At 46.7% G+C, this 27,816-nt stretch overlaps 1 protein-coding gene across 5 annotated transcripts; it reads left to right on the plus strand.

Annotated features, from left to right (window-relative positions):
- Positions 1 to 1,936: 1,936 nt before the first annotated feature.
- zbtb4 (zinc finger and BTB domain containing 4) lies at positions 1,937 to 27,816 on the plus strand. 5 transcript variants are annotated; one of them, XM_035912478.2, is made up of 3 exons: positions 1,937 to 2,014; positions 2,144 to 2,245; positions 19,106 to 27,816. In XM_035912478.2, exon 3 carries the CDS (start codon positions 19,122 to 19,124, stop codon positions 24,624 to 24,626), a length of 5,505 nt encoding a protein of 1,834 aa, XP_035768371.1. In that variant the 5' UTR covers positions 1,937 to 2,014; positions 2,144 to 2,245; positions 19,106 to 19,121; the 3' UTR covers positions 24,627 to 27,816. The 5 variants fall into 5 exon arrangements, with proteins under 5 accessions (XP_035768371.1, XP_006801794.2, XP_035768372.1 ...); XM_006801731.3 differs by lacking the exon at positions 1,937 to 2,014 and having other exon boundaries at positions 2,079 to 2,245; XM_035912479.2 differs by lacking the exons at positions 1,937 to 2,014; positions 2,144 to 2,245 and adding an exon at positions 5,543 to 5,635.

Here is a 27,816-nt window from a genome sequence, read left to right on the forward strand (position 1 = left end):
CCTGGGCTCTAAGAAAAGAGGCTCAGAGCTGAGGCCTGTAAATGTCTGTAGTGAAACAGGGAAAATAGTCGACAAATATTACATTTTCACTTCAGAAACATTGTTTATTGGATTATGTTTCGATCTCTTTTAAGAAATGCGTCGACGTTTTGGCTTTTTGACTTGTGCATTTTTGGATCTCTGGGACTTTGAATGCAAGCCTCGGACTCGACTGCGAGGGATGGCCGCATATTGAACTGGATTTTCCCGCACGCCCTTTAGGAAAGTCTCGGGGAAGCCTCAACTGCTTATTTAACACCTGCTTCTCACCGGATTTTGACTATTTTCACTTATATCTGTAATATGCTCGCTTTGTATTGAATCATAATGTTAAATTGTTGATTCGCTTTAAAGTATTTTTGTTAAAACGAGAAACCCTACAAAGGCCACGTTTCGAAAGCAGGCTGAAATGGCGGTTAAGTAGCATTATTTGGCCACTAATTTTACCGACGAACGGCGAGTGTTATTTAAAGTGTAATGATTACAACTCATTTACAAGGCCGCTGATTACATTTTTAAATTTCTAGAGTTATTATTTGGCTTTCTTGGGTAAAGCAGTCGATTGGTTAGCTTAACGTTGGATTATTTACCAGCAACGACGGTATGTTCCCTGATGTTTTTTGCCCTGCTATTTCACGTACCATCAACAGTTTATTATATTTATCCCATAATGGTATTATTATATCGTAGTGTTAAAAAGTGCCGTTAACGTGAGGCTCCCTGTGTTTTAGCCTTCTTCGGTTTAGCCCTGTATTTGCCATAATGGCACAAAACGATGTTTACCGGTTAATTACTGGCTAATGGTGCCATGCTTGTTTACGTGCTGAGGTTGTTGAAAACGCGTTGATTTAGTATACCATCTTTATTTTTGTTTTTCAAACGCTACCGTGAGGAATATAATTAAGGCTATCACAGTTAGCGCTCAACATGGCGGTTGTATGCTTCTTGTTGTGAACGAGAAAAGATGGAGGTCTGGAATATTCTTGTTGGCTAACTTTACCAGTCAAATACCCACGTATTTGTTTTTATATTAAACCGCCGAACACAGTATTAAAATGAGCCCTGTGAATATTTTAGCTTTACTTTTAAATCGTTAGGTTATTTCAGAGGTAGAAAGTGCTCGTTTACGTTTGCCAGTGACGATTTGAACACTGTCGACTCTTCGTCGGTGGAGAAAGTTGAAGCCATTTTGCTAACAACGTGCATATTAGTCTGTTATAGAAGAGGAAATCTCTCTGTTTAGTCTGTATGCGGATGTATAACCCTGAATTTACTGTAATTAGAACAATAGGGTCTTAACCAACATGTAATAGAGTCCAACTGAGGTAAGCGTGTTAGAGCTAAAATATTATAAGTGTCTTCAGTGGCTAAGAATTGTCTTCAGCATAAACAATAGATTATGTTCAAAGGAATCGACCGAAGTGACCAGTGTTTCCTGAGCAACATGATACAATGTCTTAAATGTAAGCTCTTTGACAGCCACCAATCCCATTTGTCCCATAAAAGCAACAGAGGGTTGTTTGGCAGTAGGTGCTGAGTATTCGGTATAGACCCTTTTACACATTTTGTCTTCGTTTTGTCAAAAGAAGGTGGGAGTAAACGCCACAAGCAGTGTTTAAATCCTTGTGTGGTTGCATAATCTAAATCTGGTGTAGTGATTTTACTGCATGTAATGCTGTTGAAGCATTGTATCAGTTTCTGCTGCCCATTTTCCTTTTTTTCTAAATAAAGAAACATTTTTGAAACAACAGTATGGACTGTTAAGTTTTATTTTTACATCCCACATTTTCTTGTTAAAAAAAAATACCACATGCATGTTGCTGAATGGGACCAAATGCCAGCACTGTGAACATGCCTGTTTGCCATCATCTGTTCTGTTTTTTGGCAGATCCATCAGAGGAGAGCATCTCTGAAGCTCAGAAGCGAGGTCAGATCTGCTGTATCCACATGGAGTCAAAACATGCTCCGAGTGATGGTGATGACACGTTTTGAAACGTAGATAGGAATGTGACAGTAGATCACTTTGTTCACCATGTGCCATGCTATACCATGACTATACAAAGGATTCATTGTTGACCAGTTGGCTCCCTCCTCTGGCTTGTAGTGAGAATGATCAGCTTTGCAAAGGCATTGCACAACCACATTTTCAATGCGGAACCGGGTCCCAGAAGGCTGTCAAAAGTGCTCCCTCTGCTGTTCCGAGGAGGTTAGTACATATAGCCCCATAGTGTCAGCATAGTATCAAAAGCAGTCACCTCTGCTTTCCTAAGCATGAAAGAATCAAATGTGTATAGATCAGACTGGTTCAGGAGTGGGGACGTCCTGTAGGCCTGGTGTGTACGGCCCTTGACTGGATTATTTAAAGAAGATTTCAATGTAAAAACACACTAAAGTTGTGCAGTTAATGTAACTTTATGTATATGATTCACTTCTTTGCTGTTATTTATTACTTTTTAGTTTTACATACACCTTGTAAATATGATAATAGGTAATATCAAATTTCTAAATGGGTAATTACAGCTATGAGATTATGCTGACAAGCAATTGTAAGTATATATAGAAATATACACTATAATACTTTAAAAGGAGGACAGTGACTATGAATGAAAATTTGAATGCATAAGTTTACTAGTAATGAATTTTTAATGTTAATAATAGTACCTTTACTCTAATGAGGTATGTGATTGCATATATTTATATTTGATGATAATGATTAATCATTACATGTCATGAATTCAGCTTTAGAAGTCTGACAGAGACTGCGGTACTGTACGCTGCTCAATGCGGCTTAGCTTCTCATACTTTTAAGGTTGCTTCAGTTTATGTTTCTCAGTCATGTTTGCCGCTCAGTTTCACTTTAGAAAATAGATTGGAAGAAAATCCGGACTCGGTGAATGCTGGTGGTTTTGGCAGCTGGATATTTCCTTCAGTACCCATGGTTGACTTAGGTTTGATGTTTTAGAGAAGGCCAGTTGGTGACGGTGGCCTGGTTGTTGATGTGTCTGTTAAAACCAGGAGCAACGTCTCGCTTCGGTTAGAGGGGAATGGTTGTTTGATTTGGCTGCTGTCGGTATAGGACAGCGTGTGTTCCTGTAAGGACTGAAGATTGGTGTATCCAGGGGGAGCTCTTGTCTGTTGAGAGCCCATGTGTGTTGTCAGGGGTCAGTGAGTTTGTGGTGGGGTTATAGCACAGTATAGCAAAAAAAAAAAGCAGAGACAAACTTAATTTTTTCAGTCACATTTACAGCGGGACAGCTTAAACTATAACGTTTGCCTCCGTCCCTGTAGAAAAATTGTATTGTTATTGAATGACATCAGCCAGTGAGTCACTGCACAGCGCAAGATCACTGTTTCTTGACGAAGTGAAAGGCAGCATGTCCTGGAGGCTGTGTTGCTGCTCTCTGGATAAAACTGCTGAACATGAAATGGAGAATTTGTGTGCCTCAGTAAAGTTTGAGAAAATGGGTGGTTGTTGGAAAAACTACAAATCCCAGTGTGCAGGGGTCATCACGCTGAGCACCAGGATCAAACAGGCAAGACTCGGTATTTAATGTCAGGTTCGTGTGATTATAGGAACAAAGAAAAAGAAAACCTTTCGTTCCCTTACATTAGGGAGCAGGATGTTAATAAAAAATGGTTGACGCACGTTCGGAGGCGTGCTCCGAGAGCCCATCGGAACAGGCCAGCCCATTTCTGCCCGCTACAGAATGTCCTGTTCTTTGACTGTTTGTTTTGGCTGATGTCAGCCTCTGCCAAGCGTCTTCATCTTTTCTTTCATCCTTCCTTTTATCATCCAAACACTCTTTCAAGCCTTCCAGGTCCCTCATCTGCCGTCTTTTTTTACCCAGGATTCCTTTCAGGCGGCTCATTTGCAGACACAAGCAGGAATGTTAAGTCAGCTAGTATTTGACTCGGAGGAGTTTTTGTGGGAGATCTGTGTTTTGTTAAGGCTCTTTCAGCCTTTTCCTGGAATGATCTGGGTGCTAAATTAATTGCTCCTGATCCCACCTTGCGTTGCAATCAGCTTAGCGTTAATCTCGGGTTCTCAGAGCAGCCAAGTCTCGTCTGGGCGACGCTGCTGCAACGAGCTGTCCATTGCTCGCTTCTTCCAGGGTTTTGACCCCTGGCACTGTCCTTTTCACTCATTGTTAAGCTTTTGGGGGGCTTCTTTTTGTGCGCCTTTCATTCTCAATCAGCTTGGCCTATTTACCTTTTCATACGGTCGCATGATTGCTTTCGGTCCCCCTCAAAGAGCTGTCTACCAACTAACTGAACAACTTGAACATATTTCTCTATGTCTTAAGTTTTCATCTTCGCTTTCTTGCGTCATTGGCTTCGTCTGCCTCGCTCATAGTCTCAGAGATGGCCACATGTTGTCTGCGGTGTCCCTTCTTATCCATTTTTTTGTGTTAAGTTTCTCTCCTGTGCTGCTGTTGTGTATCCCCTGGCTGGATGCCACTGACCAGACCATCTGCCTCATTTTCTTTTTTTCCCTTTCTTTCCCTCTTTCCCTTTAATTCTTAATGTCAGCGCAACAGTTAGGTTTCTTTTTTCCCCCCTTTCTAAATTTTATTTTTGATTACAGGATACGCTTACCTCATATTTTCCTAACTCAAAAAAAGAAATCCCTGTATCTATCTCTTCTTTTGTCTTTCCAAGACGGCTTTCCGTCTTTCCGGGAGGCTCTGATTGAAGTGCCTGCGTGCTATTTAAAGAGGCGTGGATGAAAGCGGGGTTGTTTACAGTGCCCTCAAAATACAGCCTGTCTAGAAACAGGAAGTACCATCGCCATGAAGCGCAGCAGCACACGGCGTCAGCCAACATGCAGCTACTTCCTCCTCCTCCTCCTCCTCACGGCTGAGCAGCAGCTCCAGCAAAACAACCCTCATGCTTATCAGAGAATTATGCACCCCTCCCCTCTCCTGCTCCTCCTGAATGGCGCACATACACAGCAGGCTTTTCACCCCCTCCACCATGTCCTATCTCGCTTTCTCCCGTTTTCTTCTGCCTAATGCCCCCCACCCCTTCCAACTGCCTCTCTTTGCCAGTACAGCATGCCTGAGTAGCTGCCTGGAGATGAAGGAGCTAATTAATTTGATTTAGCCGTCCCCTCTCTCTCCCTTGCTCTCTCTCTCTTTCTGGCAGTGGAAAAACCAGCCGTCCACCTCCCTCCCTCTCTCTTCCACACCATATCAAGCACCCCTCCCAGATGATTTTCCAACTATCCTTTCTAGTCTCCTTTAGCAACATCCTTGCTTCCTCTCCTCCTCTTCTTTTTCTGCTCCTTTTCCCCCGTGTTACACAACCATATTTTGCCAGCGGTTTATTGCATATCAAATTGTAAATTAGATGCCAGCTTTAACTCTCTTGCGCGGCCTGCGCCCATGTAATTCCAGTTTTCGACATTTTATCTCCCGTGTGCCCGGGGAGAGTTCGTGTGACTCAGCAGTCTCGCTGCTGAGTCACACAAACATGCTCGTTATAGCTCGGTGTGCCTGCTTCAGGGACCTAGAACAGGCCTGTTAGACTTTGGGTGGATAAAGGCTCGTTTCTGTCATTTGATACTCCGATGGATCCGCCTATTGAGTTATATCAGGCAAGTCCAGCAATGCACTATAACTGTCGAACATAAGTTGTCAGCGTAGCTCGATGAAACCTTTCCTGTGCTTTCATCGTGCCTGTGGGACATCCTCTAAGCTTAGCAGCGTGCAGGTTGTGGACATCTGCTGAGGACAGGCTCTTTGTCGTGTGTGCGTGTGTGTGTATTTCTGGCTGTGAGCATGGTGTTGCAAGCTGAGGTGTAGAGTTGAACCTGCTAACTCCTCTGCCGAGACTTCAGAAGTTTTAAGCATTCTCAGCTCAAGAAAAAAGGGGGATATGTCTTCCATCTTCCATTTTTAATGCGATTACATGCAAATTATTTCACGATCATTGTTGTTGCGTTAGCAACTAAAATATTTCCGCTGTTTTGTGCCTACCTGCAGTTGGTTAAATAGGTCTGACAGCTGTGAGAAGTTCAAGTAAAAGTGTGAAATTACCCAATAATTCTTGAAGAAACAAAACGAAGACAGAAGTTTGAAAAAAATACTTTCAGATTTCGATCCTAGTCTGTCATAGCTCGACTTTTGTGATGATACAAAAGCAGTTTTACCTTTATGCTATACACGGTTCTGTGGTTGTACTCTTTTAACCTTGAAGCATCCAGTCGTAGCCTCTGTATAGACGTAGAATAAATGTGTTGTGGCACTTCTGACCTGATTATTTAAAGTTTCTTCTGTCTTCTAACCCTGTGGTTTTACGCGTTTTTGAGAGGCTGTTGGCACAGTTATGTTTACATTCTTACAGGTTGGTTGAAATTCTCACCAATGCGTAACTCATACAGCATTTCATTAGATGCCTTTTTTCTCTACTCAGTGACACGTCAGGGGAATATTTTAAGATGAAACAGGAAAAAATAGGTTTGTCTAATTATAGCTGTAGAATTACAGTCATGTGGAAAAGCTTTCCCAGTGCAATAGCCTGTTAAAGCCAACATTAGCTAAACTGATTCATGCTGGTCTTGTCTGTCCAAAGGACATTGTTACAAGAGGTTTGTTTAAATCAGTGGTTCCTAAAGTGGGGGGGCACAGAGCCATTGCGGGGGGGGCAGTATGAATAAAAAAACGAATGCTTGGACACTGATAGCATGATGGACAGATTTTTGGCGGGGCTCCCACACAAATCCAAAGCAGAAGATGAATTGTCGCCACATATGCTTCCAAACCAAAGACTAGAAAAAATGATGAAGCATATTTTGCCTTTGGCTTTACCTGCACAACGGTGGTGCCAAGGTAGGTATCCCGATCAGAATTTGTTTCCCTTGCATCGGGAGCACCCGCTGGGCTGTCCAAATCCCGGACAAACAGTATCCCACAGTTGTTTATGTTTGCACAGAGAGGCATTTTGTGAAAAATGTATTGATAGCAATATTGAATATTCTTACACAGTAACAAAAAAACTACACGTATAATAATAAAGAGGGTTTGTTTTTCTGTTATTTAAAAGTGTTGGTAGTTTATTTTATTGTAACCTCTAATTTATTGCAGTTTACTTTCATTTTTTGTAATTGTTTACAAAAGGTTTGAGGTGTGAAATAAACTGCAATGGAGTTTAAATGCAAAATATGGGCGTGTGTGGTTGGAGGATGTGTTTGTGCCAGGGGGGCACAAAGATTTTCTTGTAAAACAAAGGGGGGCCCAGCAAAAAAAGTTTGGGAACCACTGGTTTAAATGCAGTTCTGCAAACGTAAGCTTTTTTGGTAGCACAGTCTGACCTTGGGGTGAATTTGCTGGGATGTCGACTCCTGGGAAGATTGGCAGACATCTTCAGTATCTTTCACTTGTGAATAGTCTTTCTTACCGGAGAGTGATGGACTTCAGATTGTTCTGAAATGGCCTTATAACCCTTCCCATATTAATGGAAAACAGCGATTGCTTCTCTAAGATATTTCCTCATTGGTATTGTATTACCACCACACTGTAAAAACCTCTGTTTGTAAAAAGGTGATCATATTTGTTGATGATTGGTTAATCAAGTGTAGTAGATCAGCAGCTCCTGGCGGTTACTTTCCCTTCTATTTCCTGTGGAAGCAGCAAAGGTGTACTTAGTTAATCACCTATTGCACTTTTGCTTTTGTTAAGAAATTAATGACATGATATATAATTTTTTCCTGGCTTTAAGACTAATAGGGAGCAAGTGAATTTTATTATGTTCTGATATATAAAACCTTAGATGTTAAAGAGGGTGTACTTTCTTTTTGACTGTGTGTTGTAAACTGGGCTTTATGATGGTGTTTATCTGTAGGTCTGAGTAGTCTGTGGAAGAGCTGTTAAACCAGTTAAATGGTGGTTTCTGCTGTTAACTTCATCATGTGGGAGCCGTTTGTTGCGTGGATTTTCTGTTCCACATTACCGGCTTCCTGCACTGATTTTGTTTTTTTGTAAACAGCGGAGACGTGTTTGCAGAGGACAGGCTGCAGCACGCTCATCTCTCTCCCTACGTCTACCGAGGTTTCATCAAATTACTCACAGCACCGCCCCTCTCTCTGTGAGATAAAGCTGAAGGATTAAACACCCAATCGTGTACAGATGTAAACACATGTAAAGCTCATTATTAGCCCGCACGCTTGCAGAAAATGTATATGCTGCGCTTTCACTGCTTTCCTGAGAAACGCAGAAACTTGCTGCGTCGTCCTCTTAAAGCTGCTGCTTCCTCTTTAAGAAGGCACTGACATTTGAACTCCTGTAACGTTGTTTGACTTCCCACTTTGATCAGAGTCCAAGTCAGCTGGAGAGCAGGTTAGTCATCCCTTCTGTGAGATCACTGAGGATGTTTTCTAACCCATGAACGGGCCTCGGGTTATATTCACACCAGTGTCTGTATTAGCAGAAACACAAAGTGAATGTTAAGAGGAAACAAGCAAAGAGAGTGACTGATTCCTATCTCATAACTTTTCAACTACAAACAACTGACCGAATAAACACCAAGAACTAGGAATCTGATGCTTGACAAGTCTGGTAAGCAGTAAGCAAGCACGTTTAGAGTTCAGGTGCACTAAAACTCAAACTGACTGCAGGTGTGACTCTGCATATCGTGGATCTGACAGAGATGACGACCTTTCCCTTTCTTCTCAGATACAAGATCCTAGGCTCACTCAAGTGTTTATACTGGAACAACAAGCCTCGTTCAGCACGTCTTTAAGAGATAGACTCGAGCTCTCAGTTGTCTCCATTTAAAGAAAAAAATCAGACTTCTGGATAAAACGCACTGTGTATTTCCTTAAAGCAGGTATGAACAGCATGTTTTGTTTTTAATTTTAAGAATCTCATGGGGGGTTTATAATCACATAAACTACATTGTTGAGGCTACACTGAGCCTTACTGCTCAGATGATGCCATTTCTGGTGCCTCAGTGAGCAGAGTTAGTGACTAGCTGATGAACATAATGTAGCATTTAAAGATTAAAGACTCTCATGTTTCCCCCAGGAGTTAGCTAAGACTAAAAAAAGAAAAAAAATGAGTGCAAACTTGCGACAATGGATCAAAACATGTTTTCAGATGAGTGCTTAATGTGATTAAGATGGCTTAATTTGATAACTATTTGCTAAATTTAAGCTAGTGAAAGTTTAAGACAGCATGTCGAGGTATTTTTACTACTTCACAAACTACTTGCATTTTGAGTACATAGTTTATATCAGCTTCCTATCATGGTTAGAACAGTGCTGCTACACAGTCTTAAGATTTATGCTTTATTTTAGCATGTGCATCCGTGTCCTCATGCACAAGCTGACAGACCCTGAAAAACAAACAAGGACGCACCTACCAAAAGGATTCCTCCATAATTCAGCCAGACTGCGTAGGGTCCTTTTGACTGCACAGCTGGTATAGTGCTGAGTGAAAACAACAAAAACATTTTAGTTCAGTCCGATCGTACATGTAGAATTAATTCCTTTTGATTTTCTAAAGAAATCTATTTGAGCTTCAACATCTCGTGAGCGCCCGAGACCAAATCCAAGACTGACGTTGCGACTCAGATAAACACTTTTTTGTTTTCTTCTTCCTTTGGTTAAATATTGAAAGACTTGGTGAGTTAATGGTTTAAATTTTCCACCGACATGGCTTTCTAAGTTTCTCTATCTCTGTGTATTCAGATGTGCGTGTCGCTTGGTAGCACAGCATGAAAAGATATGATCACGTCTGGCCTAACAGCCATGAATAGGGATTGACGGACAACGGGGTGCCTCTGAATGTAGAGTTGGTGGCCGGCTGCAGCCACGGGACAATGCAGGTGCACATGCGTGGACCGAGTGGCTGCACTCCTGTAACACACACTCACTCTCACACACATTGTCTTTGCATCACGCACGCATGAGCTCATTTTCACGACAGACATAATTTTTCATTTTCCAGTTCTCTCTCACACACACACACACTTAGCTTTAAAAACGTGCACGAGTGAGGATGGAGGGTGCAGGAGGAAAAAAAAAAAGTTCGCTCAACTCCAAGAGCTCGAGAGGTCACAGGAACAACACCCAATCCCAGAGCGGTTCCCATGGAGACAAGTGTGGCAGCGTACAATGAGGGTGAGAGAGACTGATGAAAGAGGGAAAGAGGGAAAGGGCAGGGGAAGAGTAGGAGGAGGGTGGGTTGTTGGCGTCAAGGTTCAGTTGGTGGGTACCGGAGGGGGGTGGGGGGGTCTCTCCACTCAAAAGGACAGTGGGAAGTATGATGGTGCTGTAGCATAACAGTACCAGAACATTCTTCCACCCCAGCTCGCATTCTTCTTCCTTCTTGTTCCAGCTGAGAGAATACCTCCTGATCTGAGGCCGCAGAGTGGCTCATGGCTGTCGGAGGAATTTCTACCGACCGCGACGCTCGAGGCCGAGAGCAGCGAGAGCGAAGGCAGTTGCTGTTGTGAGGCATTTTGCATGGCTATGCACGAATCAGGGCTCAGATGCAGCTGCAGACCTTGATTAAAGTTGTGCTGCCAAACAAAACTGAGAGTTGTGCCCAGTAGATTTCAGAGTATCCCCAGATACCCCAGCTGACCTAAAAGCCCTTAATTGACAGGAGCAGCGCCATCGACGGTAGCACTTGAACTGTTTTAGCTGAGGGCACGGACAATGGAATGGTGTCCCTGCCCCAGGGTTTGTGGCGCTCTCTCAGCCTTTGGCCACGTTCTCATTTAAAGACGAGTCTGGAAAATTGGCCGCGACTCTGGGACAGCACTCTGGTTTTATACCAGAAAAGATTTGATCTAGTTTCATAAAATGTGCAGTTTCCTTGTCCCTCAAATCTTAAAATATAAACTAGACCAATACATTAGCCTATGATGGAAAAGAAGTATTTAGGCATAGTGAGAGACAACGGCACACAAATAGCCCTAAAGGGATCTCTGCACAAGTCCCCAAACAGCAAAGATGGAAGATGTCTTTGTCGTTGCAGGGTTGCACGTGGACAGTAGAGGTTCGCAACAGTTTTGTTGCTACTCAGTGTGACAAAAAAGGGTGTTGGCAGTGCAGTGGTTAGCACTGTTCCCTCACAGTAGAAGGTCCTGGGTTCAACTCCACCATCTGGCTGGGCCTTTTTGTGTGGAGTGTCTCTCCAGACACTCTGGCTTCTTCCCAGTCCAAAGACACGCAGTTAGTGGGTTTAGGTTAATTGGTGAATTTAAAATTGAGAATGGTTGGCCCTACAGCAGACTGGGAACTTGTCCTAGGTGTACCCTGTCTCTTGTCCTATGACCACTGGGATAAGCTCCAGCTCCCCTCATGTTGGTTCTCTGGACTGTGCCGTTAATGAGATGTAGTCAAACATCTGAGTTCTGTTTCTACACATCTGTTGAAATTAAATTTAGACTGGAGCTTCAAATAACTGCCCAAGTACGTCCTCAGTTGGGGCTCCAAAGAGGGCTGCAGAGCACCAAGACTTGCTGCTAGAAAGACTTTGTTTGGTTGATCGGCCTTTCCTCCCACCTTATCCCTGTCACTGAGCTTTGCATCCATCCATGCAGCTCTCCATACTCTCACAGATGAACGGTGGTGCCCTCACTTCCTTCCAGCAACAGCTGTTTACTTTGCAAACGTCAGGACGCAGGACTGAATTATTGTGGCTGTGCCGTCTTTCCAAAGTTGTAAAATTCTTTATGACACCACTGTAAAGCGCGCTTAGCCCTTGCACTCGTCGGTCTGACCGGCCTTCCTGGTTGGCGGTGAATTGTTTTGGTACTTGGAGGAACACGCCTCCACCTACGCAGCCTGTTGCATTGTTTTCACACATGCTATTTTAAATCTGAACACCCTTCATGGTTAGCAAGTGAGGTCATGAAGCATGAAAGACGTGGGCATCTGCCAGGCAGGGAGAGTATGAGTTTAAGTTGCATCATGGGAAATGTAGGGTTTGGCATTTTTGTTTCTGTTTTTGGCGGGGGGGGGGGTTGTTTTGAGCTTTGCTTAAAGTTCGGGACGGTCCGGCACCTGCTGAATCAATTTTAGCTGTTCTTTTTTCAAAGTGTCTCTTCCGAATCCCAAAACTTCATCGAAGTGGCGTGCTGAATGGTCGGAGTACCCCCCCACACACACACACGCGCACACACACAACACCCTTTATAATGTCTGAGTTTTCCCCCCCTGAACTTCACTTGTTTCACAGAGTGCTCCCATCCGCCATTTGACTACCACCAGCCTTGTGCTCTCTCTGTCTCTCTCTCTCTCCCTGTCGGTCTCACTTTCTCGCTGTCTCTCTCCCTCGTTCTCCTCTCACTGTCCCTCCGTCTGTCTGTCCTGGTGCCCAGGTTTTTTGAGTTGGCGTGGTTCCTGTTTGTTTTCAGCCATTTTGGGGACTTGCAGTGCTCGTAACAAACTGCTTAAATGGCGTCCTCTTGCTTGCTTGCTCTCCCACTCTGTCTCCCTCTGCCTCTCTCCCTCCCTCTCCCTATCACTGGGCTTTGTGTATATAAAGTAGTGTGTGTGTGTGTGTGTGCGCGCGTGTGTGTCTGTGCATGTGTGTTAGAGAGGGAAAGGGGGGGGGGACAACACTTCCAAATAAAAAGAAGATTGGATTCAGTGGGGTTGGGGTGGAAGTGGTGGTGGGTCAGTTGAGGGGGTGCAGAGGGATTCACTTGCCGGAGAAGAAGAAGAAGAAGAAGAAAAGAGCAAAAACACTAAGAATCGTGTGTCAGAGGCAAAAAAAACTGGAGTGAGACAGGAGAGAGAGCAAGAAAAGGGGGGAGTGAGCGAGTGAGAGCAAGCAAGTTCGAGTGTGAGAATCGCTCCTGCCCTCTGTCTTCACACACTGCTGCCTGTATGTGTGTGCATGCGTGTGTGCGCCGCCTCTCCCTCCGCTCACTCTCTCTCTCTCTCTCTCTCTCTCTCCCTCTCTCGCACACACTCCGACGTGCGCATACACAGACCAAAGGGGGAGAGAGAGAGAGAGAGGGAGTGTGAGGGGAAAGAACACATCGCAGCAGAGATGCAGCAGGAGGTTTTCCGAGGTACGTTCTCTTGTATGCTTGCCTTGCTGAGAGACAGACAGAGAGAATAAGAGGAAGAGAGGCTGAAATCTGTTGTTTTCCTGCTTGTTTTTCCGCTTCACTCTGCTGCTGTGGCGGTGATTGCTCCGCGCGTGAAGAAGGAGGAAAAGGTTTTTATTTTACTGTGCGCGTGCTGGGGCGTGAGTCCTGTGGTGGGTGTGTGCGCTTATGCAGTGTGTGTTTATGGTAGGGTATTTATATGTGTGTGTGTGTATGTGTGTGTGTGTGTGTGTGCGTGTGTGGTGGATCTGTGCGCGTGCGTGTGCCAGTAACAGGCCTCGTCCCTCGTCTCCCTCATCCTCTGTCGCTGGCGCACCACGCAGTTCTTTTTCAAGAGCGATGACTCGTTCTGAGATTGTGATGAAACTTTTAATTTATCTCGCGTCTCCGCGAGTCACTGCAGGTCAGGGACTCGAGGGGAGAGGGAGCGAGCGGTGGCGGTCAGCCCGCACCGGTCGGGAAAAGGCGTCAAACACGCGATGCAAGGTTTGTTTTGAGGGGGTCTCTTAAACATGGTGGGCCGGTCCCCCACCTCCTGCATGTGAACTCACCAACAACATTAGAGGAAGTGTTCTGGTGAGTTTAAATGTCGGATGTAGGCGATGGTAAACATCTCCGGTCCCATCAACAGGTTCTGTCTCTTATTTCGTTTTTTTGGGCCGCCCAGTTCGTCCTCCATTTTACCAGCCTGGTGTTGTGCTGGAGGTTGCCTCACATAGAGCGGTAGAGGGCAAATTGATGTCCCCAGCCCAGCATAAGCCTTACTTTTTTCTTTTTTTTGTCCAAAACAACAGAGCATCTGCTGCCAGCTACTCCCAACATTCCTCGTTCCCCTCCTGGATGCCGAGACAGGTCCCCGAGCTCGGCATGTGGAAAATATGACCCATACTGCCACGGGGTGAGAGGTCATAGGTCAGACAATAGGAAGTGTAGTACCTCTGCAGCTCTGTTGTGTTGAAAAAAAAAGAAAGAAAAGAAGATGATGATGTTGATAGCAGCGGTTTCCTATTTTAAATGTGGCTGAGTCACACATTAGATGAATTAGGTGCCTTTGAGGCGTTTTTCTGCGCTGGACATTAAAGTGCTAAGATGAAAAGCGTTACCGTCTTTGACTTGGTTAGCTGTGTTTACATAAATGTTTTTGTTTTTTTTTTTCTCACATGCTGCAAACTTAAAAGGATGTGGACAAGCTCAGGAAGCTGGTGCAGCGCTTTGCTGCTCACCCTGCCATGGGTGTACTTGCTGTTTATGGTGACAAACCGCTTTGCTAATACTCGCATGTTAAGAACTTAAATGAGGTTTTCACGCCTTCAGCAGGGACTGCGCATGAAATTGAAAATGATTTGGGGGTGGGGGGAATTACCTCAACAAAGGTCACCGATGCATTGCCGCCGCTCTCCAGAGCTGGGGTTTTTTTTTTCCCTTCTTCATGTTTTTTTGGGTCTCGCTGCTTCCTAATGCCTCCCATGATTCTGTTGCAGCAAGCAGAATTATGGGAATTACGTGCTGGGCTGGGAGCTAACAGAGCGTGGAGAGTGGTGCGTTTTAGACACGGGCAGGTTTGCCGGTGCGTGCAGTGGCATTCGAAAACACCACGATACGACAGTTTACACACAGGGTGGGGGCACGCAGTCAGTCACACTGAGGGATTGCACGAGGGGGGGGGATATGAAAGACGAGGAAACCGTAAAATGTGAACACGGGATGGATGTGTTTGAAGTCTCCCCTCCAGCCCCCCCACGCCCCCACTCACACCACCATAACCACTCCCCGAACCATGCCAACTTCCCCTTACCTCCTCCCTCCTGCTCTATCCCATCTGGCTGGCTCCACCACGCCCTCTTGGCCGGGGGGTTGTCGGGAGTTCAGTAGCTGTTCTTGCTAACGATGCCCCCCACCCCACCAACCCACCCACACTCACAACATTATGCACACACACAAACACTCATCTTTGCAGACCTACTGCTGCTTCGATGCCTGGGCCCCTCTGGCTGACCCTCCACAGGGGAGGGCGCCCAGCTACACCTTCATCTTCCCACATGCTCCTCGCCGCTGGCTCGCCGGCTGGAACACACTGGCCCCCCACATTCACCCTCGCAGGCACTCCTCTTAACCTATCTCACACACACACACACAAATACACGCACGAGCACTGATACCATGATTACTTTCAGTAATAATAACATTGCAGTCAGCAGCCTAATTGCTGAGTGCAATGTTATTATCACGCCACAAATAAAGGGATATCCTGAAAAAGGATTGCAAAGAAGGAAAAACATAAGTCACACACACACACACAGACTTCCTGGTTCAGCTGTGACCTGTAGTTGCTGTCAGGTTACTGCCACTGGTTACAGTTTCCTATTCTATAAGAAACGCATCAAACTCATCCGCTGCATTCAGGGTCAGAGTAAACTCAAACTAAACTCGGTCGGTCACGGCCTGTTTGATCGTCAAGCTGCTTCTATTTTTTTTTTTCCAGGCGTGCAAGTTATCGAAGATGTCCTGTTGTTGTGTTGCAGTTGTGTAACAATGATGGCCTAAACTGTGGAAATAAAAAGTTTTAATCAAGGCCTAATTTGGGAGGGTGAATGGCAAAGAGTGCAGTGAATATCCAGAGGTGAAGTTAATCATTTAAGCACTATTAGTTCAAAATTTAAAGGAGCCATAGGTGCAAGTGTTAGCTGTTTGCATTATATTGACTGTGCCACATTAAGAGGCGCTAAAGCAGCATTAAATCTAATTTGCTTTAATCAGACCTTTTAATATTCAATTATAAGAAGTATTGTTGTGAAAGAGCTGTAAAGGGTTTCCTTTTTATGTCGTTTTCCCTTTGAAGATTAAAAAAAAATCTCAACACTGGTGGTTTGATTTTTGAGAGTGTTTCTGTAAGATGGTTAAAAAAAAACATGGTAACTGAATCCCACCAGTTATTTGTCTATCAGCATGAGTACCAGTTTCAGTGCGGAATAAACAGATTGCTCAACGTCTGGTTCAAGGCCTCGAGCTGGTGCACCAGCCAAACTCCTCTGCCGTCCTGCCTTCTGTTATACAAGGCCAGTTTAGCGGCGATGTTCCCGGTGACTGATTGTCCGTTGCAAATCATACAATTACAAGGGAAAAGTTAAAGTTCTCCACATTTTTCTCCTGCCAAGAGAAAAAAGACCCCAAAGTCAATAAGTCAAACTTGGAGTCCAAGCAGGTCCAAGTTATTTGTTGTGCTGGATAGCACTTTTAATTTCCTAAAGTTAAGGAGTTTAAAGGTTAATGAGAGGAGTACAGTCAGGTAGGCTTTGTTACTTACGGATCAGCGTTTCCCGTAAAACCCTCTCACCTCCATCAAGTGAATTCCTCTGTCTGAGGTTTCTCCTTGCTTTACTCACGCTGTGTGTCATCCTTCCTCTGCGCTCTACTGTGCCTCCTCCCTCTTATTTGCCAATCACAGTTTCCACTGTGGCTCTATTTCTTCCAGTGTCCCTCATTTCAGTTACCTGGGGAAAGTGACTGATAGCAGTAGTGAAAAACAAAAAAACGAGCCTTAATTTTCCCTGAAGATTTCCTGCTCGGTGGTAGACAGGGGTTGCGCAGTGAATGCGAGACCCGATTGGGCCCCCATCTGTATCCCCCTAATGGTGTCATGCGTTGGTCATACGTGTTGGCCATGCCGTTACAATGTGCAGTCAACGTTTAATTTGTAATTATAATCAAAACGAGGAACTTTATTGTCACTTTAAATGCACTGATCTTCAACTTTGTGCTATTTTTAAGGTTTTGAAGAATAAAATCCTCCTAATCAAAACCGCTGATGTTTACTTTCTCTTCAGATTTGTCATTTGATGTGGAAAACAAACTGAATCATGCTCAAAGTCTGCCTTTGATCCCTCTGCCTGTCAGCCCAGCGTCTCTGTCTTTACATGAAAGCCGACGCATTTGCTATAATGCGCGTCGTGTTTACGTGAGCCCACTCCGTAATTTGGCCCGCACCGGCTGAGCACCTGCTCTCGATGCGCGGTTTTTGTAGTGCCACGAGCATAAATAGACGAACGCTTCACAGGCCGGGCGACGTGTTTATTTGTGCAGAACATCCTGTTGCAGAGAGGTGTGGGAACAGGGTTGCTGTTTATTTTGATTTTTGCCTGGGGACTGTCATGGTCACATTTGTCTGTGCGCCGAGTGTCGAGGTGTTTGTCCACTCATCTGTGTGTGTGTGTGTGGAGATAAAGTTGGGACTTTTAAAAGGCAGCCTGTCACAGTCAGGCTGCGTGTTGTGCAGGCTCTGCTTGCACAGTGGCTCCGTGCGTCATAGGGAGATGAAGAGAAAGAGCGAGGGGGCGTCGTACGCATTTTCCTGTCCGCGACGCAAGAATCAGATGAGGGGATGAAATTTTTAGCCTTGGCGCTGTCTCTCAGCGCGTCCGCCCACTTGTAGCAGCCCGGCGCTTGCCATAAGGGATTTCCTGCACAACATCTATCGCTCAGCAAATGTGAGCGACAACGGAGGCCCGTTTCAGTACTGAGGACTGATTCGTGCACCCTTGCTCTGATTTAGATCTGAAAGCCGGCATGAACCGCTTTATTGTCCCTTGCATAACAAAGAGCATGTGCCGCTGCTTGCACCCAGTATGTGATTAAAAGACACTTCTGTTTTCCTTCCGTTGGCTACATGTCACTCCAGCTGCATCCTCAGTGTTAGGCCGCTGTGCACTCAGATTCACCCTTTGGTTTTGAATATCATTTACAAGCAGGCCCTTCCATGTTGAACTGCTTTGTTTATGCCGGCCTGCCTTGCCTGTGGGTGAGAGTGTATGCAGAGTGCACGTATGTGCTCTGCGTGTGTGTGTGGTAGCATTAGCCTGGGCTCCTGTTTGTCTGACGGTGCCGTGTGTCTGACTGTTCCTATATTAACCCCCCCCTTCTTTTTCACTAACCCACACACTCTTTCTGTCTCCCTTTTTTTCTGTCACCCTTTCACTCTCCCTCATCCTCACCCTCTTTTCTCCTTCTCTGTCTCTCCCTCCTCTTTCCTCTGCAATAACAGTGCTGACCTAGTTTCTGCCTGTTCAGGGCTGCCTGTGGAATTTTACAGCGGCCTGCCTTCCTGGCTGCTTTGCTGCTCGAAACGAAGGCAGAAAAGCATGACTGAGGATTTTTCTCCTCGTCACATCATTACAGCCCAATCCCGTCTCTGCCCCCCCACCCCCCCAACCCCAAATCTGCAGACCTAAACAAATGAACCCGCAATAAATAAGTGATAACAGCGAGCTGACTGCCGGTACGCGATTCTGCTGCTTTCTCATTTATGGGACATTTTTGCAGTGGCACTGCAACCGCCACCGTAGCAGGCGAATTAGGATGGAAATGAGGATAGCCTGTCGCTCATCTTCTCCGGCTTAGCCGAGATTGTACCGGATGCAGAGGGCAGAAAAACACCCCTTCTCTGTGCACATGCATGCAATCTCCCCCCCTGCCCCCACCCCCGCCTTCACAAATAAATGGTTAGAGTCATGCCTGGCAAATACTAGCCACTGCCAGGAATGGCTAACAAGGCTCTTGCTCACATATAAAGAGAGAGCGGGACTATTTTTATGCGTGTTGGGGCCACGAATCTAAGTCAGCAATTTATTCCGCGGGAATCTTGATTAAATCTGAACGCCTTCCAATTAGGCATAGGGAATGTTGTGTCACAGCCTAGAGAGAGAGATGGATCGCTGGAATGCGTTTCTGAAAGCTTGGCTGTGGCACGCTGAAATCTAAACCAGCACTGCCGCAGATTCATTCCTTCCCCCTCTGCCCTCTCCCTCCCTGCACTCACCATTCCTGCCTGAGCAGTCGGGAGTTCAGCATAGCTGGGCATTTAGTCTTCTCCACTGTTTGTCATGATTGCTTCTGCAAAAGTTTTGGGTGTAATGTCCATTCTCTACTTTATGTATGTTTTGTACATATACCACGGTATGCTTATAATGCTAATACCTTCTTTCTGATTTTTTTTTTCTTTCAGATTTCGGGGGGTGGTCATGGTGTCCGGTGAGGTGTGGGACCCCCTCCGTGTGGGCCATATTCCGTCACGTCTGAGTGAACAACGCCCGGCTTCCCTCTGCAAACCCGCACGGACTGCAGCTAAGGACCCAACCTCACACCAAAGTCAGCGACTGTCCCCTTTGTCTTCCCCGCCGCCGCTGCCAGTGGTTCTAAACACCCTTCACCCAGCTCGAGCTTCCTCCTTGCATCCGCCTATCAGTTTGTACGGCTCAAACAAGGTCAAAGGACTACACAAACCAGTACACCGTCCTGGTGTGACCTCCCAGTCTGAAGAAGAAAAAGAAGAGGAGGGGGAGGAAGGGGAAGCTGAGCGCTTGGAGATGAAGGGTAAAAGGCTTGTAGGCCGGGGAGAGACCACAATGGAGGACAGGTTAGAGGATATGGGTGATGGACCTAAAAATGCAAAAATCACCCTAAGCTTCCCGCTCAGTGCAGCCCCCCTTCCGACCTCTCTGACATCACCAAACCACTGTCATGGCTCCTCCTCCTCATCTTCCCCTTCCCCCCACCGACGGCGACCGTCGTCCAAAAGCTCAGACAAGGGGTCGCTGTGGAAACTGGATGCCACCATGGACGTAAAGCACAGACCTTTTAAACCCCCAAGACACGACAGCTCTCCGTCCTCTTCGCCCTCCTCCTCATCATCTCCCATGACTGTTCATGCACTCATCAGAAAGGACATCAAATCGCCACCTCCTCTAAAGTGCTCCAAGCTCAGTTCAGAGACTCAGTTTCACAGGTCGCCACCAAGATCCTCCACCGGGCCTTTTGGGGGATGTTATGCTAGAGATGGATGGGATGAAAGGCACAGGGCGGCCAACGGTACAGCCTCCCCCTCACAGACTGCTCAGATCCTCTTCAGTCTGGGCACATCGACCTATCAGAGAGGCGGGGATGCAGAGAGACGAGAGAAAATAACAGGAAGGCCATCTGGGAAAGCGGGGAGCCCTCACGGACCAAGTCTTCACCCACCCACCCTCCATCTCCCTCCCCCTTTACCACCACCACCTCCTCCTCCCTCCGAGGGCCTCACCGCACCCCCACACTCATCCTCCTACTCCCCTACTGACAGCCTGAAGCCCGAACTGATTTGTGGCGTGTGCCATCGGCTGTTTAGCTCAGCCTCCTCCCTCACGGTCCACATGCGGCTGCATCGTGGCAGCCGCGCCCTTTGCTGCCGTTACTGTGGCAAGGTCTTTATCCACAGCAAGAGACTGCAATCCCACGAGGCCTCCTGCAGGGTGCCAGGCCTGCCCTCTAATAGCCTTCGCCCTCCTTCTCTCACTATACAGCCAAAGGAGGAGCCGCTGGAGGAGGGCGAGGTGAGAGTGGAGGGGGGAATGATTGTGGGAGAGACAGACATCAGCAAGGCACGGCCAGGGAAGAAAGCACGAAGCCTCCTGGCGCGTATCCAAGGTGATGATGCAGCAGGCGCAGAGGTGCTGGCGGGTGATGAGAACCATTTTGTGAAGGTGGTAGACGGCAATGTCATCTACTTCTGCTCTGTGTGCGAGCGCTCCTACATGACCCTCTCCAGCCTGAAGCGTCACTCTAATGTGCACTCCTGGCGCCGCAAATATCCGTGCCATTTCTGCGACAAGGTCTTTGCCCTGGCCGAGTACCGCACAAAGCATGAGGTGTGGCACACAGGAGAGCGCCGCTACCAGTGCATCTTCTGCTGGGATGCCTTCGCCACGTACTACAATCTCAAAACCCATCAGAAGACCATCCATGGGATTAATCCCAGCCTCATCTCCAGTGAGAAGACAGCTAACGGGGGTTATAAGCAGAAAGCTAACGCCCTCAAACTGTACCGTCTTCTTCCCATGCGCTCCCAGAAGAGACCCTACAAGACTTACAGTGACAGTTTGCATAACGGCCTGCTCCTGCCACCAACCGAAACACCTCCCCTCTCCCTGCCAGGCCTGGGCTGTGCTCTGGGCCCCGGGGACCTGCAAAGCCTAATCAGTGGGGCCCACCCTCAGAGTCTAAAGCCTGACCCAGATGCCTTCCCTGATGGATTCCCTGTCTCTGTGACTGCTGAGCACAGGGACCTCTCTGCACTAACACCCCTCCCCCAGGTAGATATGTCCCAGGTTAGAAAACATGAGAGTGAGGATATTGAGTCAGAGCAGGGGAGAGGTAGTGGCAGCTTCAAAATGTCCAACAGCAGTAAAACCAAAAGTCTCAAGAGTGGTAGAGGCACAGAGACGAGCATGCCTTCTGTGATAACATATGGCCATACAAAGCCCTCCGTCATAGTTCACGGGACAGCTGTGTCATCCTCTGTCATTGTGCATAGCAATCAGGTCACGTCTGGAAGTGAGAAAAGCCCAGTGAACAGCCCATCCCCCGAAAACAGTGACAGTCAGACTGTAGTCAAGGGCCCGTCTCGGCCCATCAAAAAGCAAAGGGACAGCGTAGATAATCACAGAAAGAGGTCAAGAGACAGTTCAGATACGGCAGAGGAGGGCTCGAGAGGCAGGCAGGACAGAGAGACAGGCAGATTATTTCACAAATCACGCAAGTCCCACAGCAAGAGTGACATCTCTAACTCAAAGCAGCTGTCAGCATCTGTAGGGTCACAGGTCAAAGAGGCAGGGCCACTGTGTCAGATTACTGTACGTATTGGTGAGGAGGCCATAGTGAAGCGCAGTATATCTGAGACAGACCTCAGGAGAGATAAGAGCCTTTCTCCCCCCAAAACCAAACGCAGTGAAACGTCATCTGTGCGGGACGCCAAGGAACCACGCCACTCTCACTCCCACCACCACCACCACCACAGACACCGCCTCCAAAGCAGAGCCAGCATGGAAGCAGAAGGCAATAAGGAAGGTGGAGACTCTGAGGAGGAGGAGGAGGAGGAGGAGGAAGAAGAAGAAGAAGTGGTCAGGAAAAAGAGCCCCAAATCCCCAAGTGAAGTGAGGGAGTACTACTTTCGTCAGGAGGTTCGCGAGCACGAGAGCGACCATGACACAGAGGACAATTTATGGCGACCTTACTACTCCTATAAGCCCAAGAGAAAGGCCCATGCACATCTACAGAGGGTAAAGAGCTGGCAGAGGAAGCTAAAGTACAAGCGCTCCATCCGGCTGAAGAGGAGGGCAGAGAGGCTTAAGAACCTTTCAAATAAAGAAACAGAGAAATCACAAGATGAAGAAGAGGATGCAACAACTGAGGAGGCTGAAAAACTGCCAAAAGCTAACAGAGACAAGGGGGAGGGGGAAAAGAAAGATAAAAATAAAGAGGCTGAAGAAGAGGTTAAGGAGACCCGCCATGAGGTTTCCACCTCTCCTGTGCACTCTCCAAAACCTCCTCAGTCTACCTCAGTGGCTCCTACAGGAATAAAAAGGCGGCCGTGGACTAACGGGAACGCAGCTGAGTGTGGTACGTGCGGCCGCTGGTTCTCGAGCCCCAGAAAACGAGACAAACATGAGCTGAGCCACCTGCTGGAGTTTGTTTGCCTCTTCTGTCGAGCCACTTTCCCCTCAAGGGATAAGCTGGAAGACCACCAGAGAGCCCAGCATCCCAAACCTACTGAAGCCCCCTGTGCACCTCTCAAAGCTGCTCACGAACAAGTAGAAGGGGTCAAACCTGTGCCAGAGATTTCAAAATATGATGAAGATAAGGGGGGACAGGGTGGCCTGGGAGGGAGTCACTCTAGTCCAACTCGTCTAAGCAGAAGGGCCTTATCACGACACACGTGCCCGCAGTGTCACAAGGTGTGCAAGACATCCTCAGCACTGAATCGACACATCCGACGCCACGAGCTCAGCAGCTCTCCAGAGAGAGAGAGAGAAGATAAAGACACAGAGCCAAAAACAGCAGAGACAGTTGCCGACATTCTTAGCAGAGGCCTAGAGAATGATAAAGCAGAGCTTCCCAGTGCTCTTTCTGTTTCAGTCATCAGCTATTCGACGCCAGAGCCGCCCAGCACGGGCGAGTGCTTGGTGTCGCAGCAACCTGAGGAGCACCTCTGTGAGCTCACAGGAGATCATCAGGTGTCAGAAACCAGTGACAACCCTGAACTAACAGAGCTCACACTTCCAGCTCCAGAGAGAGAGCCACAAAAAGCTGCAGACCCTCCGTTAGACGCCCCAGTAAACCTTACACCCACCAACCACAAGTTAACATCTGCCACGCCCTCCACCCTCCAGACCGTGCTCGTCATGAACGGATCTGAATGTCTTGACTACCGCACTCCCAGCAAAAAGCACCTAGACATTCAGATCCACAGAATACCCAGCCCCGTGCACGCTGTGGCATCCGCCAACACCTCCCCAAATGTGCCCATGACATCACAGACCAGAATAACCACTGCTGCTCCTCCTGTTTCCATGACAACATCTTCCAGCTCCGAGGGGGGATTCATGAAACGGGATGGGGTCATTATGGACAGAGAGAGACAGGGTGGGAGCAGTTTATTTCTACACGCTGGCTACGAGGAGCCGCCTCTGGTGCAAGATCTCAGAGTCCAGTCCCTGTCCCGCAGTCCCTCTCCCAATGAAGCACAAGACCTGACCATGTCCTCAATACTAGCTCGCGAGAGGGAGATAGAGAGGCAAAGGGAGAAAGAGAGGGAGCTGGAGAGACAGAGAGAGCGGGAGAGGGAGAAAGAAATTGTGAGGGAGAGAGAAAAAGAACTAGAGAGGGTCCAGCAAGTCAGTAGAGCTGCTCACATCCCAGAGGATCAGATCACACTTTTGGTCCCCAAAGAGGAGCCCTTGAGCCCCGTCCCATCTCCCCAACATATCCCCACTCAAACCACTATGAATGGACCCTCATCACACAGGCACACTCCCAAATCCCCCTGCCGGTCACCTTCAACCATTGGACTGATAGCTCAAACCAACCACCAGGTTCACTCCAGTTCACAAGGACTTGACAGGCTTACGCTGCCCACTGGAGCAGCTGGTGCCGGCGACCGCCCCTCTGCCCACGCTCTGCTTCTCCCCCGAGCCCCGCAGCCACCTGAACCGGAGCACCAGGACACCGTTTCTTCTAGAGATTCCCAGCAAGGTAACACCACCCCAGTGGGTTACCCCTCCCAGGATTATCCACTACCCCTCATTGTGCCGGACAGCTACCGCTCTGGTAAGAAGCAGGAGGAAAACCTGCTCATGTCCTCCTACCCGCCTGGAACGCTTCCCTTTGGCCCCTTGGGAAAAGTGATGGTCCCTAATGGCGGGGACCTGGCCAAGCTGCCATTCTATCCGGACCCCTACCAGCTGCTGTATGGGCCCCAGTTCCTGGCCTATCCCTACAACTTGGCAGCGCTGCCCGTGGCTCTGAATATGATGGCACCGGGGGGAGACAAAGTGGAGCCTCTGCCCTTCCTCCCTGCCATCTTCAACTACGCAGCAACTGCCGGGCCTTACATGGGGGCGGCCCCCCATCCCCTCGTGGCAAACCCAAGCCTCTACAGCGGCAGCAGCGGCAGCAGCAAAAAGCAACGGGACAGCAGCAGCAGCAAACCCTAGGACAGCTACGCATTAAAAGGAATATAATTCAAAGGGGACAGCCTCATGTGTTCAGGCTGGGAGCGGGAGGAGTGCATACACTGGCACGGCACCCCTGCCTCTCTTTAATCCAGCAGAGATCGGAGTTAGGAAGCAAAAGTGTGAAGGGAGGAGAAGAAGCAAAGAAACTCTCCTGCCTTTACTCCTGCTCGCCTCTCTCCGCATCTCTCCCGCCCAGCTGTAGCGTGTTATAGATCTAGAGCTCGATTAATCTTCCTCTTTGACTCATTATATTATCTATAATATAAGAATTAAGAACTGCTAACAGGGTGTGTGTTTTGTGAAAAAAAAGAAAAAAATTAGTTCAGTCTACTTCCCTTTATAGTCACCGCATAACGAGGATAAAGGCTCTTCAGGGAAGGCTTGTGTGGGCAAGGATGAGGCAGAGGAGTCCTTATTCAACACGGCTGGAGGTGGTGAAGCATTAAACGACTCAAACCTTTTGCGTGCGTTTGTACGAGTGAGCGAGTGAGAACAGCAGGCGTGTCCTGCTGGTGTAAAAGTGTCCACGAGAGGTATATATGTGAGCTTTTACATGAACATGTACAGCAGGTAGGGATGTGTGCATGCAGGGGTTGAGCAGGTATTAACTGCATATGTGCGAAAGTGTGTGAGTTTGGGTGCGTGGGAATAAGATCATTCCGTTTGAGACGCACACAGCATTCCTACTCTAGTCGGAAAAGCTACCGTAGGTCAATGTGTAGAAGTGCATTTAGAAGCGATTCTTCATATCCAAATCATTAAGAAGTGGAAGCTGTGGCTGGACGCGAGTCTATGACAATGACAGATCACCTGAGCTTCTGAGGTCTGTCAGCGAACCTGGCGACTCCGGGGGCCAGATGACACTGTAGGATCTGTATAGCATTCACCATAGTTTATACCTTATGTGCACAAACTAGAAAAGTAGTGGTCACTTAAAAGGGACACTTGTAGCTGCTTTGGAAATGTAGCTGGCCACTGGGTAAGAATTAAAGGCTGGTAGACCATTGCACTTCCGTTTTTTCATCTCATTTCCTTCACTTAAAAACTTAAAAAGAAAAAAAAAACTGAAAATACTACTAAAAAAAAAAAAAGGTCAGCCTTCATGTTGCGTAGCTTTTTCCCCTCTTTGACTGGAAGAGGAAAAGGCTCCATTTTCTAAGCCAGGAAGAAGAGAGCAAAGAATGAGGGGGGAGAAAGAGAAATGAATTCAGGGTATTGAGTTATTTCTGAAGGGGAAAGAGAAATATATGGGCACAAAACTGCTGGACTCTGAACAGAAGTGCTCCGTAGAAATGACGCTGCGGACGAAAAATGTTGTCCTGCTCCATAACTGTGAGGAGATTGGAAAAAGAAAAAAAAAGTCTGAACTATTCCCTTCCTGCCTTGTGTTATTAGCGAGAGGTAGGGAAAGGCCAAAAAGCGGTGGCCGACACTCTCCAGACGCCCTCGCGGTGGGGCCTTTTTGTTAAGTGTAATGTTATCTCTCTATATGTTTGTTCTGTTGAAAAGATGTTGTTGTTTATGTTGTTTAGCCCTACCAGGTGGGGAAAGTGGCTTCGGCGGAAAAGAGGGGAGGGTAAAAACTTCAAAATATGAATGTAAATTTAGTCATGAGGTTAATGAAGTACAGCTACATTAATGGTAGAGTTGTTTTTTTGTTTGGGTTTTTTTTTTTCTTTGTTTTTTCCAAGTTCCTGTTTTGTTTTCTGTTTTGACACAAATAACCTGTTAAAAGAACCGTATAACGTCTGGTATGCATATATACAGTAGTCCTAGGAACATGTCAGTAAACTTTGGTTCTGTATCCACAAAGCATGAGCAACACTCGCTTCCTAACCGTTTATATCCTCGGCAAATCTGGCATTGTGCGCACAGCTTCTGTTTTGTTTCCTTTTATATATATTTTTTCTGGTCTCTAAATCATCCATATCTGTTATGTTTTTTGATGTATTATTTGGAAAAATTCCACAAAAAATTTGCCGCCACTTTTCTTTTTTTTTACTTCTCACGGTCACTTTGTAGGCGCTATTTTAATCCCGCCCCCTCCCCGCCCCTCGCCCCTCTCCCCCTCGAGCATACACTCGCTCGCTGCACCTTCTTTTGTTTTTGTTACTGGTGTTGTTGTTCTGAGTGACGACGTTTCCGTGTGTGATGGTACTCGGGCACCTTTTTGGTCCAGGTGGGAGTGTTGAAAACACTGTGTGACCGACTGCAGGGGTGCACAGGCGTCCCCCTTGGGTGTGGTTACAAGCCTTTTTATTTTTAAATGTTTTTTTTTTTAATTTGTTTTTTTGTATGTTTGGGGTACGTGTTGTGTACGAGAGCGAGCGGCTGCGTGACGTGAATAAGAAAACCAAAATAAATCTGCCTAAGCAGCATATCCCTTGGCAGTATATGGGCCACCTGTTTTGTTTTGCTTTTCTTTTCTGTGGGTTAGTTTCAGTGTAAAAAAAAAAAGCCTTTCTGTCTCCAATACACTATCTCAAGCCATTCCTGTAGACGAACATGTTTGTGTTTCGCGGGGGTGTTTTTGGACCATAGTTTCTTATGCCATAGTTTGCTCTCATGGTTATCATACAGACCAAAAGCATGCAAATCGACGTATTGTAGTGACTGGACTGGAATCTGGAGGTTTAAAAAATCAAACTAAACAAAACAACTATTTACTGTATGTTTTAGTTTCAATGAATGTGCCTCTGCTTTGATATTTAAATAATTATAGTAAGATGTGGATCTGCCAGATTTCAACTGTTAAAGGTGCCTTGTTATGGCATAAGAAATTTGAATTAGCATTTTTTTTCCTTGAGAAATGATGATTTGGAGATAGAGTTCTTGGCTTTGTTTGCTACGAAGCTGTTCATAGATGTAGGAGTGTGGCTAAACTGTTTTGGTATCGTGTACATGTCTAGGGTAATACTGTGCCATATAGAGCCCACAGAATATGTTATTGTTATTTTTAAAAGATGTTTTAATGTTGCCTGATGACTTTGTCTTTAGATTTGATACAAAGGCTTGTAGCCACAGCTCTCCCAAAGTCTGTAGTTTCCTCTCTCCGACATTCTACTTCTCCTCCTCCCCTCCACCCCAACCCCACCCCGTTTCCGTCTCCCTTTCTTTCTCTTTGCTGCAATCAAACAAAATAAAGTATTAACCTGATGACCCAGCGAAA

This window comes from Neolamprologus brichardi, chromosome 3 (assembly GCF_056152115.1).
Source record: "Neolamprologus brichardi isolate AB-2024 chromosome 3, ASM5615211v1, whole genome shotgun sequence".
NCBI lineage: Eukaryota > Metazoa > Chordata > Actinopteri > Cichliformes > Cichlidae > Neolamprologus > Neolamprologus brichardi.